At 54.3% G+C, this 12654-nt stretch overlaps 1 protein-coding gene across 1 annotated transcript; it reads right to left on the reverse strand.

Moving 5' to 3' along the window:
• Positions 1 to 1072: 1072 nt before the first annotated feature.
• Positions 1073 to 12268, reverse strand: LOC137450417 (pituitary tumor-transforming gene 1 protein-interacting protein-like). Its single transcript, XM_068156915.1, has 7 exons — positions 12130 to 12268; positions 11528 to 11580; positions 9958 to 10066; positions 8594 to 8702; positions 6363 to 6431; positions 6109 to 6155; positions 1073 to 3162 (listed from the first exon to the last, which is right to left on the reverse strand). Exons 1-7 carry the CDS (start codon positions 12224 to 12226, stop codon positions 3113 to 3115), a joined length of 534 nt encoding a protein of 177 aa, XP_068013016.1. The 5' UTR covers positions 12227 to 12268; the 3' UTR covers positions 1073 to 3112.
• Between the last annotated feature and the right edge of the window lie 386 nt (positions 12269 to 12654).

A 12654-nucleotide genomic window follows, 5' to 3' on the forward strand; every position in this document is an offset into this window, starting at 1 on the left:
TGACTCTGCCAAGGCTGTGGCTAAGCACCACATCTCTGCCTCTGGGGAACATCTCCAGGGATGGGCAGTCAGCCACCTCCCTGGGCAGCCTGTGCCAGGCTGTGAGAACCCTTTCAGTCAAGAAGTTTCTTCTCATCTCCAACCTAAACCTCCCCTGGTGCAAGTTGCAGCTGTTTCCCTTCCTCTGTTCCTAAGAAGAGCCCAACCCCCACCTGGCTGCAGCCTCCTCTCAGGGAGCTGTAGAGAGCAATGAGGTCTCCCCTCAGCCTCCTCCTCTCCAAACTACACACTCCCAGGTCCCTCAGCTGCTCCTCACCAGCCTTGTTCTCCAGACTCTTCCCCAGTTTCTTTGCCCTTCTCTGGTCCCAGTGATGAAGAAACAGGAAATTCACCACAGAGCCTGCTCATAAAATGCTAAATATGGCTTCAGAAACAAAAAAAAAGGGGGGGGGGGGAGGGAAAAACTGGCCCACTGCTGCATTAAATACAACTGTGTCATGAACAAAGCATTTCACTGACTGGAACAGAGCCACAACCTAGGGAACAGCTTGATGGGAATTGCTCAGAAACTGTAAAGGCTTAGGTTGGAGATGAGGAAAAACTTCTTTGCTGCAGGAGTGATCAGGCACAGGCACAGGCTGCCCAGGGAGGTGGCAGAGTCCCCATCCCTGGAGGTGTTCCAGAAACTTGGGGCCACAGCACTTGGGGCCATGGTTTAGTGGCCAAGGTGGTGTTGGGTTGAGGGTTGGACTTGATCTCAGAGGTCTCTTCCAACCCAAACCTTTCTGAGGTTCTACTTACAGAGCTAGGAGCAGTGAAAGAATGGCAGTGCGCTGTCCCAGGAGCAGTGATGAAGTGACAGCAAGGCCTGGGCACATTCTGTGGCACTGCAGTGACAAAACTCACCTTACTGCCCTCCTCCCACAGCAACAGGCTGCTGAGGGTTTTCCTTCTGTGGGAAGAGCAGAAGCCAGGATGCATCCTTTCTGTGCTCCCAAGCTCAAGCCTGACCCCTCCTACAGCAAGCCAGTTTCAAAGCCCACGGAGCCACAGCAGGGAGCAGAAGCAAAGCCATGGTTACAGGAGTTTATTGTGGGAATGCTGGTCAGAAGTACATCTTCAACACTGCACATTTCATGGCTGACAGCACAGGAGCCTATTGCAGCTCTGGAGAGGCAGAGAAACACAAGTTCACCATCAGCCAGCACTGCACCCTCATGGCCAAGGCCAATGTTCTCCTGGGGTGTATCAAGAAGAGTGAGGCCTGCAAGCTGAGGGAGGTTCTTCTCCCCCACTAGCCTGACCTGCCGAGCCCACACCTAGAGTCTTGGGTCCAGTTCTGGGCTGCCCTGTTCAAGGACTGGGAACCACTGGAGAGTCTAAAGGAGGGCCAGCAGTATGCCAAGGGGTCTGAAGCATATCTGTGAAGAGCAAGTGCTGAGAGCCCTGGGGCTGTTGAGCCTGGAGAAGAGCAGCCCCACAGGGGATCTGATCGATGCTCAGTAAGAGCTAAAGGGTTGGAGGCAAGAGGATGGGGCTGGGCTCTTGTCAGTGGTGCCCAGTGACAGGACAAGGGGCAATGGGCACAGACTGGAACCCAGGAGGCTCCATCTGAAATCTGGTGGGGGGGGTGCTGGAGCCCTGGAGCAGACTGCCCAGAGAGCTTCTCTGGAGAGCTTCCAAAGCCCCTGAGCATTGTGATCCTGTGCAAGCTGCTGTGGGTGCCCTGCTTTAGCAGGGTGGGGCAGACTGGATGATCTCCAGAGCTCCTCTCCAGCCCCACCATGCTGGGATTCTGTGATATGGGAAGTTGCACTAGACTGGGGCAGTGGGGAAGGGGAGCTCTCTGCTCGCTGCCTCATCCTGGTAAGCTCCATAGAACAGCTCTGTGAAGAGACAGGACCCCAGGCATGTTCTGGGGAGCTTGGCAGAGCAGCCACAGGCCATACAAACACTGCTTCTGTCCTGCCCTGGGCAGACTAGGGTACAGGCACTTCTCTTCAGAGCAGCCTGCATGGTGCTGTGCTTTGGGCTGGGGCTGCAGCAGTGCTCAGAGTGCTTTAGGCTTGTGCTGAGGAGTGCTTGCACAGCACGGAGCTGTTCCCCTAGGCCAGGAGCAGGGCAAGAAGCTGGGAGGTGACAGAGTTGGAACAGCTGGCAGTGACCAAAGTGACCTAATATTCCAGTCCATTCATCAGGCAGGGTGGGCAGAGGTCTGTTCCCAGAGAGAGGGGATCTCAGCCCAAGAATCTTCTCACTTCTGCTGTTCCCCTTCCCTCCCTCTACCCACTGGAGGTGGAGGATCAGCTCTGGGTGGTGCTGAGCTGCTGGCCAGGGTCAGCCCTGGCAATGTGCAGAATCTCAGCAGTGTTTTGGTTGATTCTAGACAAAGCTTGGAGCAGGAAGTGTTGCCAGGCCCTCTTGCTCCTTCTGAAGGTGAGGCACACAGGATTCTGCTCAGTTCAAGGGTGACTTTCTCCCAGTGTTAACTGAAATCAGTCACTTTTTCCATCAGTGATGCATCCAACTATTCACAGTTCAGATTAGTCAAAGACATCTCTGTCAGTCCTCAAGCATGACTCTGGTGAAGATCTGCTCTGAGAGAGGGATAAATCTCCAGTCCATTGTCAGCTGAGAGGGTGGCTGCTGAATTTCCTCATCCATGCCAACATGAGCTATTGCTGCTGTGCTGCCCTCCCGCCTCTAATTGTTACAGGGAAAAAATGCAGGAGGAAAGAACATTGTTTTCCCTAGTGAGGAAGGTGGGAACCACTTCAGCAGCAGTTAAGACTGAATTCACAAACATGTTTTTGAGCATTAACCTCTACATTAAGTAATAAAATAGCTTTTAGAGGAGGAAAGAGTATTCCACACTTCATTGTCACCGTGAAAATCAGCGAAGGTCTCAACAAGCAAAGCACTGATACAAAACCTAGCTGTAGATAGGTAGAATAAGATGGAAATATGGATTGCATGGAGGCTTTTTCCACTCCTGGTCTTACAATTCAGGGAAAGCCCCACAGCTTTGTGGAGAAAAGAGCCCAAGGGGCACGAGGACACAAACCATCCTGCTGCATTCTGAAGGGACAGCTCTGGTAGAAGGTGCTCAGCTCTACTCGTTCTCAAATCTGCTGTAGGGGTTGTCAGAGTCCTGCAGCAGACCTGCAAAATGAAACCAAACCTCTGTTACACAACAGCCTGCAGCTGCTGCTGTGCTCACTGCACTGGGGACTCCATACACCAATAGCTGCTCCATTACCCAACTCTCCAGAGGAGCTGAAAGGGTAAAGTGGGAGTGTTCCTGAGCACTCCTGCAAGGGGCTGCACCTGGGGCAGGGCAATGCCAAGCACAAACCCAGGCTGGGTGGAGAATGGCTGGAGAGCAGAGCTGAGGAGGACTCCTGGCTGCTGGGTGAGGAGCAGCTCGCCATGAGCCAGCAACCTGAGCTGGCAGCCCAGAAACCAACCCTGTGCTGGGCTGCATCCAAAGCACTGTGGGCAGCAGGGGCAGGGAGGGGATTCTGCCCCCCTCCTCTGCTGAGACCACACCTCAAGTTGCTAAATCATGCAATGCCTCTTGTCACAGAATCACAGACTGCTTTGGAAGGGACCTTCAAGACTACCCAGTTCCAATCCCCTGCTCCTTTCACTAGCCCAGGCTGATCAAGGCTTCATTCAACCTGGCCTTGAACACTGCCAGGCTTGGAGCCTCCACAGCTCCCCTGGGCAACCTGTCCCAGTGCCTCACCACCCTCCTGGGCAAGAATTGCTTCCTCATGGCTCATCTCAATCCAGCTGCTTCCAGTCTGAAGCTATCACCCCTCATCCTGTCACTCCCAGCCTTTTTCCAAAGTCCCTCCCCAGCTCTCCTGGGGCCCCTTCAGGTACTGGCAGGCTGCTCTAAGGTCTCCCTGCAGCCTACTCTTCTCCAAGGTGAACAGCCTCAGCTCTCTCAGACTGTCCCCATAGGGGAGGTTCTCCAGCCCTCTGATCACCTTGCTGGCCTCCTCTGACCCTGCTCTTACAGTTCCATGTCCTTCTTGTGCTGGGGACTCCAGAGCTGGCCCCAGCACCCCAGGTGTGCTCTCAGCAGAGGAGAGGGGCAGAATCCCCTCCCTGCCCCTGTTGCCCACACTGCTTTGTGTGCAGCCCAGGACTATCTATTTTTTCTCCCCTATGCTAACTGTGCAGCTTCTCATGGAGATCTGGCTCTCACCACACACCAGCCCCTAAATAGAATTAACAAGTGGGATATTTGCAGGAGACTGTACATGGTGGAAACAAAAAAGGCAAAACAACCTTTATTACTCCTCTGCCTTTTTAACCCCTTGTTCCTCCTCCCCTCTGCCTTTTAACCCCTTGTTCCTCCTCCCCTCTGCCTTTTAACCCCTTGTTCCTCCTCCCCTCTGCCTTTTAACCCCTTGTTCCTCCTCCCCTCTGCCTTTTAACCCCTTGTTCCTCCTCCCCTCTGCCTTTTAACCCCTTGTTCCTCCTCTCCTCTGCCCTTTTAACCCCTTGTTCCTCCTCTCCTCTGCCCTTTAACCCCTTGTTCTTCCTCCCCTCTGCCCTTTTACCCCTTGTTCCTCCTCCCCTCTGCCCTTTTAACCCCTTGTTCCTCCTCTCCTCTGCCCTTTTAACCCCTTGTTCCTACTCTCCTCTGCCCTTTAACCCCTTGTTCCTCCTCCTCTCTGCCTTTTTAACCCCTTGTTCCTCCTCCCCTCTGCCTTTTTAACCCCTTGTTCCTCCTCTCCTCTGCCCTTTAACCCCTTATTCCTCCTCTCCTCTGCCTTTTTAACCCCTTATTCCTCCTCTCCTCTGCCTTTTTAACCCTCAGATTAACAACTGTTAGACAAGTAGCAACAAAAGGCTTCCCTGCTTTGCATGCAGCACATGAAAGGAGGTGAAGCCAAAGTCTCTGTCCTGAAGGTAAGAAACATTGAAACATTTCCTGTGGCAAAGGCATGAATGCAGAACTGAATGTCTCATGGAAGACAGGAGGTAGGATTACAATTTCTGCATTAGCTGATCAAAGCTCTGCAGAGCTGCAGTGGTGTGAGAGCTCAAAACCACGCCAGGCAGGGATGTTTGAGAAACGAGCAGGAATCCTCCACTGAAAGAAACAAATCACAAAGCAGCTCCTCACTGCTGCTGCTCTGAGGATACAATAGCAGCAAATGCAGCAGCAATTAAACCCTTCCTCCTTTGTAGAGCACACAACTGCAGAGCTCTGCTTTCCCGTGTCCTCACAGCCAACATATAATTTGTGCAATCATGTGGCATTCATGTGTGTGAGCAGGGGACAAAACTGTCACATGCTGCCACAAAGGAACCTTTCCAAGTGTGTGTGCCTGCTTGCTATAGCTCCCCTCTGCTGCCAGCTACCCAAGGGCTGTGGCTAGAGTGACACCTGCCATGCATGATAAACGTGGCATTACCATCTCAATGGGGTGAGGAAAGCTCTGGGTGAGATGGGAAAAGCCATTCCCTGAAAGCCAACCCAGCATGGAAAATTCAGGCCTGCTCATCTTCATCTCCAGAGTCAGGTTAACAAAGCCACTGTCAGCCTGCCACTCAGTCCTGCTGCTCACAACTCAGAGGGCTCTCTGCAGAGGGCTCTACAGGTCATAGCAGCAGCTGAGGAATCGGCCAGTGTGCAGGCACACGGACTAGGCAGGGAGTGAAGAGAGGAGGTCTAGGGGTACAGCAAGGCTTTGTCTTAGTGAATCACAGAGCAGCTTTGCTTGGAGAAGACCTTTAAGATCATTCAATCCAACCAGGTGGGTTCACACAGCCTGGCACAGGCTGCCCAGGGAGGTGGCTGAATGCCCATCCCTGGAGGTGTTTCCCAGAGGCAGAGATGTGGTGCTGAGGGCCATGGCTTAGCCCCAGCCTTGGCAGGGTTTGGGAAGGATTGGACTGGCTGAGCTTAGAGGTGTCTTTTCCAGCCCAAGTGATTCAGTAACTCCCCGAGCTCAGGTGCTCAAGCACCAGCAGCAAGGGGCTCCATCACTTCCCTTTCTCACAGCTGCCAGGGCCTGCTGTGCATTTTCCTAAGCCAGGCAAAGGGCCTGGGTTTGGACCCTGAGCACCACCACAGGCGCCACGTACCGTACTTCTTCCGTATTTCATCGTGCTTCGCCTTCCTCTCGTGCTTCCTGCAGGACAGAAGGAGAGGCATGAGGAGAACACTCCGCTCCTTCCCAGCCCTAAGCCCCGGCTCCCAGACCGCAGCATTTCCCTTAGTGTGGGGTTAGGATGACAAAAGTCACATTTCTCAGCGGGATAAGGTCTTCCTGGGTGCTCTTTGGAGGCCAGGACTCCCCACAGCTCCAGAAGCTCCATCTCCAGCTGCCAGGACTCACCTCTGAAGAGCCTGCAGCCTGCGCTCCTCTCTCTTCCGAACGAGCCGCTCCTCATCATCCTCTGGGCTGCTGCAGAACAAGGGAGAAGCAAAGCATTAGGGGAGAAAGCAATCCCCTGCCAGACAAACCCTGCTTGGGCACCCACTGGGTTTCAGGAAGAAGGGGCTGTTGCCCCCTGGATGCAGACTGATGCTTTGTAAGTCCTTGGTGGCTGAACAATTTATCTTCCCACCAACCAGCCCTGTCTGATCTCAGGATGCCCACAGGATAGCAACCAGCAGGAAATGCCATGGCAGCTGCCCCCCTTCCCTGTCCTGGAATGACAAGGATCCACCTGAGAGCAGTAGCTGTGTGACTCTGAGCCCAGACAGTACATCTGAGACAGCTCTGCTGGATGCTGAGTCTGACCTGAGCTCAGTGTCCTGCCCAGGAGAAAGAGCAGCAGCACTTGTATACGATGCAGGGAGAGGATGAGGGGTGATGGCTTCAGAATGGCAGGAGCTGGGCTGAGACAAGCCAAAAGGATGCAATTCCTGCCCATGAGGGTGGTGAGGCAGTGGGAGAGGTTGGCCAGGGAAGCTGTGGAAGACGCCTGATGTGAATAGTGCCAACACAAAGACAGCCACTAGCAGCAGTGAAGAGCTGTAGCACCACCACAAGCACAGAGAAATTAAGCAAGGCTGACATCCAGTGGCTGATGACAGCATGGAGGATGGCTTGACACAGCCCAGACACAACTGGACATCCAAACTGGTTTGCCATCTGCTCAGAATGGTTTGGTTGCCAAAGCCCTTTAAGCTTATAATTTAAGCTCAACCATTCTCTAACTCTGACAAGGCTGGGGCTAAACCATGGCCCTCAGCATCACATCTCTGCCTCTGGGAAACACCTCCAGGGATGGGCACTCAGCCACCTCCCTGGGCAGCCTGTGCCAGGCTGTGAGAACCCTTTCAGTCTACAAGTTTCTTCTCATCTCCAACCTAAACCTCCCCTGGGGCAGCTTGAGGCCATTTCCTCTCCCCATCACTTCTTCCTAGGGAGAAGAGCCCAACCCCTACCTGGCTGCAGCCTCCTTTCAGGGAGCTGTAGAGAGACTCTATAGCCTCTTCTCCAGAGAAAGACCTGGGGGTGCTGGGTGATAGCAGCTGGAGATGAGCCAGGGTGTGCCCTGGGGGCCAAGAAGGCCAACAGCATCCTGGCCTGGATCAGCAATGGTGTGGCCAGCAGGAGCAGGGCAGGGATTGTTCTCCTGCACTCAGCACTGGGAAGGCCACACCTTGAGTGCTGGGTTCAGTTTCAGGGCCCTCACTCAAAGAAGAACCTTGAGATGCTGGGCAGGTCCAGAGAAGGGCAAGGAAGCTGGGGAAGGGTCTGGAGAACAGGGCTGGTGAGGGGCAGCTGAGGGACCTGGGGGTGTTTAGTGTGGAGAAAGGGAACCAGACTGGCTGAACATCAGAGCTCCAGGCAGAAGGAAGCAGCACCGATCAACAAGGCCTCCTGGGTGCTCCAGAAGGGACTGAGCAGTGATGACTTCACACTGCAGCACCATTCACCTTGTTTAGCTACTCAACCATTTCCATCCCTTGAAAGATATCAGCCAGTTAGAGAAGACAGTGGAGAAAGGTTACAGGTCCTCCAAGATGTAAAGAACATTCTGGATCTGCAGCATTACTGCACTTGGAAATAAGTCACTTCAAGTATCCCGGAGCAAAAACCATCACCTTGCATTGAGGTTATTTTGTGGAACTGGCAAAGACAACCCATCAATGAGATACTGGCTGGCTGCTGGCAGGGCCTAGGGCCAAGGCTGGGGCATGGACACCAAGTGCTGCAGGACACTGCTGCTCAGTTCCTTGTTCCCCACCTGGGCCCTTTCTGCTGCACCACGAGCTTGCCTTCAAAGAAATTCTTTGTTCTGTGGCCACGAGAAGCGAGGATGTGGCCGCTTCATGCACAGTCTGTGAGGAATTGCAAAATGTGTGCTTGAAGCTCTTGTGCTCCTGCATTTGTGATGCTACCCCTCAGAACACCACTGCCCCTCCAGCATCACGGCCAGCGTCTCACTGCCTCTTACTGAACTCCTCTTTGGTTGTGGTTGTCTCTCCCAAAGCAAAGTGACCAAAACTGCTTCTGAATTAAAGGATTCTTAAGTGTACTGAAGAGTAAAAACTGTCAGTATTAGGGAAGAGCAGCACCCAAGGTTGGCAAAGGAACTAAATGCAATGATTTACCTCTTGGCACATCTCCTGCAGTAGCAGCAGTAACAGCAGAAGGCTGCTGTGGACACCAGAAGCAGCCCAGCTACTACAGCTATGGCAATGATCAAAGCCTCAACGTTCACTGCAAAACAGAAATATGTTAACTGGGCAGACTTCAGCATCAGCATTTGTCTGGCTGAGAACTCTTCCCCTCTTTCCCCAAACAAATCCCAAGGTTTTTAATCCTTTTATGCACAAAATCCACTCAAAACCCATCCTGTGCAACCACCCCAGCCAAAACCCAGCACACCCCATGGAGGCTTGGCTGCTGTGCAGAAGCTGCTCTGAACAGGCATGAAGGAAACTTAATCTTTGCACTGCATCAAACCGTTCCAGTGAACCCTGGAACATTTCTCACGGCACAGAGGCTCTGGGGAGTCCTTCCAGGGCTTAAAGGGGGCCTACAGCAAAGGGGAAGGGCTCTGATCAGGGAGTGTCATGAGGAGCAACAGTTTGAAACTGGAAAAGGGGAGATTTACAGTAGATACTAGGAAGCAACTCTTGCCCAGGAGGGTGGGGTGGCACTGGGCCAGGTTGCCCAGAGAAGCTGTGGAGGCTCCAAGCTTAGCATTGTTCAAAGGGCAGGTTGGGTGGGGCCTTGAGCAACCTGGGCTAGTGGGAGGCAAGGATCTACACCAAGGATCTTGCAGGTCCCTTCCAATGCAAACTGTTCTCTTGCCTCTGCCAAAAGTCCCGCTCTGGCCTTCCCCAAGGCCCCCTTCCAATCCTGGAAGGCTGCTCTAAGGTCCCCTGGAGCCTTGCCTTCTCCAGGCCGAACAACCCCAACCCTCTCACCCTGTCCCCATAGGGGAGGTGCTCCAGCCCTCTGATCACCTTGGTGGCCTCCTCTGGACTCGCTCCAGCAGCTCTGTAATAGTTCCCGTGGTGTTGGTTCACTGTTGCCCCTGGAATGTTCTTGAACTGAACCCTGGGCTCACCCAACATTTTAAGAACTGCCAAAGGTTAGAATGTCCCCTTTTGGCAGCAGGCAATGACCTTGTTCCTCTGCTCTCAGAAGCATGGGCTAAGCAGCAGGTAAATCCTTACTAGACACAAAGAACTGCTGGGAACATTCCAACACCACCGGCTCCCAGCGTAGGCTTCAGCAGCAACAGAACGCTGCTGCACAGGAAATGCTGTAGAGATCAGCTCACAAAGAACCCTTACGGACTGCTGCTGAGCTCACAAGCTAAAGATCATGGTGCCAAGTCATAACCACCACCTTCTCCACCCACCCTGCCAAATAACTGATCAGGAAACAGGTCCAGAGAGGAGCAGCCTCACTTCAATCATACTGATGAACAGCCTTCTAGAGCCAGAACCAAAGGAGTACCTACACCAGCAGACTCCCCACCGAGCCTTGGGGAGTGAGCAGAGCGAGGCTGGGGGCAGGACATGCCTCACAGGGTAATCCACACATGTCTTGTTGGTGTCACACCACAGGCACTGTGCAAAGAAATGAGAGACCCCAAGTTATTCATCTTCACAAACGGGCTGCAGCTCAGCACTCCCCTCCACAGGCTGCTCAAGTGCAGGTCTGCTGGAAGTGCTTTGTGGGGTAAAACCTACAAAGGTCAGCCCAAAAATCACAGAATCACAGCATGGTGGGGGGTGGAAGGGAGCTTAAAGATCATCTAGTTCCACCCCCCTGCCATGGGCAGGGACACCCAGCCCAGCTTGCGCAAGGCTTCAGCTAACCTGACCTTGAACACAGCCAGGCTTGGAGCCTCAACAGCTTCTCTGGGCAACCTGTCCCAGTGCCTCCCCACCCTCATGAGCAAGAATGGCTTCCTCAGGGCTCATCTGCATCCACCTTCTTTCAGTTAGAAGCCATCAGCCCTCCATGCCTTTATCAAGTCCCTCTCCCACAATCCTGGCAGGCTGCTCTAAGGTCTTCCTGCAGCCTTCTCCTCTGCAGGCTAAAAGTGAGACTGTATCAAGTCCTACCTTCACTGCAAAGTGGTGTTTTATGAGCCTCAGAGTTAGAGAAGTTACACAAAATGTCAGTAGGGGTCTTTGAGAAGTAAGAAAGCTGGGCTGTCTGAGGCTTGTCTTATCCAATCACAACCAAACTTGTGATTCTATGACATGAGCAAAGCCCTGCTGCAGCCCACCCCAGGGCCATCTCCAGATAAAGACATCCTGAGTTTGTCTGGTGTGCACGAATAAGACAAGGAACAGGTTCAAGCTTGAACATAGGTTTCACCTCATGAGGACAAATTTCTTTACAGTGAGGGTGACAGAGCACTGGAACAGGCTACTCAGAGAGGTTGTGGAGTCCCACAACCCACCTGGATGCATTCCTTTGCAGACTACCCTAAGTGATCCTGCTTTGGCAGGGAGGTTGGGCTCAATGAACTCTTGAGGTCCCTTCCAACCTCTAATGTACTGTGATACCTTCACCTCCCATGCTTCTCAGCAGCAGGCAAGCATCTGGCATTTCAAGCCACAGAAACTCACTTTATACATTCCTGGTACAGGAAGGTAACTTGACTAAGTGCTACCTGGATAGTGAGGAAGAGTCCAAACCAGCAGAGCACCAACCCTCTGAGGTATGCTGTGAAAGCACTGAGCACAGGCTGACACCTGAGCCTTGGATTCTGCACTGTCCACCCCCCTGGACACAGCAGAGAAACATCCTGAGTGACCAAATCATGAAGCAACCCTGACAAGTGAAAGCACACTGGCACCCAGCCTGGCAAAGAGCAAGCAGCACAGCTACCACCTCAGTAAGAATGCAAACATTCTCTTTGGCAGGGTAGCTTGACTGTACTCAACATTAAGAACAACGCCAAGCCCACCCCAAACAGCCAAGCCAACTCCAAGGACCTGCCTTCACCTGAGCTGGAACCCAAATCACCAACAGTCACCAAACTCTCAGACCAAAGGGGGTGCTCAGTATCTTACTGAAACGTTCTGCAGACATTCATCACAGGAACTCCGGGAGAGGTCTGAGCAGGCTGGAAGAAAACAAACAGAAAACACAGAGGATGATGGCTTCTCCTCACTTACACCAAGCACTCAGTATTTCGGTTTTTCTTTCTGCTTCTAGACACAAGCAACCGTTCTGCTTGAAGCCAGGAAAGCTCAGTGCTTCATAGCATGGCTCAGGGTGGAAGGGACCTCAGAGATCATCTGCTCAAACCTCCCCACCACGGGCAGGGACACCTCTCAACTAGAGAACAGCCTTGTTACCATCACCCTTGCCCGAGTGGCCAGCCCCCCGGGCAGGCTGCCCGTCCCGCCGCACGGTGCGCTGGGCGGGCGGCCGAGCCGGAAGCCACCCGGGCCGCCGCGCTCCCATCACACGGAACCAGCCGGCACCGAGGCGGGGACGAGCACCGAGCGGCCCCCGAGCTCCAGCAGCTCTCCATGCCCCGGGGGCAGCGCGGAGCACCGCCCGTGCCTCCCGACGCGGGCCCCGCAGCGCGGCCCCCCAGCGAGGAGCAGCGCGGCCAGCACCGCCGCGTCCCGCAGCCACGGGCGAGCCCCTCCGCGCCCCCGCTTACCCCGCGCCGGTGCTGGCGGAGCCGTGGTGGTGAGCTGGCCGCATACGAGCGCCAAGCCCTGCAGCCACAGCGGCCACAGCTGCCCCCACGGCGCCATCACCGCTCCGAACCGCGGCCGCGCTCCCACCCGCACCCGACCCCGCGCAGGCGCCACGGGGAGGCGGCGCAGGCGCCGGCAGCTCCCGGAGAGGGAGGGCGGGGCGAGGGCGCGGCTGGGGCGATAAAGGCCCCGCCCCGCCGGAGTCCGAAGGGCGCTCCCCACCTCCCTCGGTCAAGGGAAGGAATGCATCATGGAGACGTTTTGTCTAGCAAAGCACTCTGAGATCACACAGCCCAACCCTTCTCTAGCTCCGCCACGGCTGGGGCTAAACCATGGCCCTCAGCTCCACATCTCTGCCTCTGGGAAACACCTCCAGGGATGGGCACTCAGCCACCTCCCTGGGCAGCCTGTGCCAGGCTGTGAGAACCCTTTTGGTCAAGAAGTTTCTTCTTCTCATGTCCAACCTAAAACCTCCCCTGGTACAA

This window comes from Melanerpes formicivorus, unplaced genomic scaffold, assembly GCF_026170545.1.
Source record: "Melanerpes formicivorus ecotype bairdi unplaced genomic scaffold, bMelFor1.0.p_v2 SCAF_35, whole genome shotgun sequence".
Lineage (NCBI taxonomy): Eukaryota > Metazoa > Chordata > Aves > Piciformes > Picidae > Melanerpes > Melanerpes formicivorus.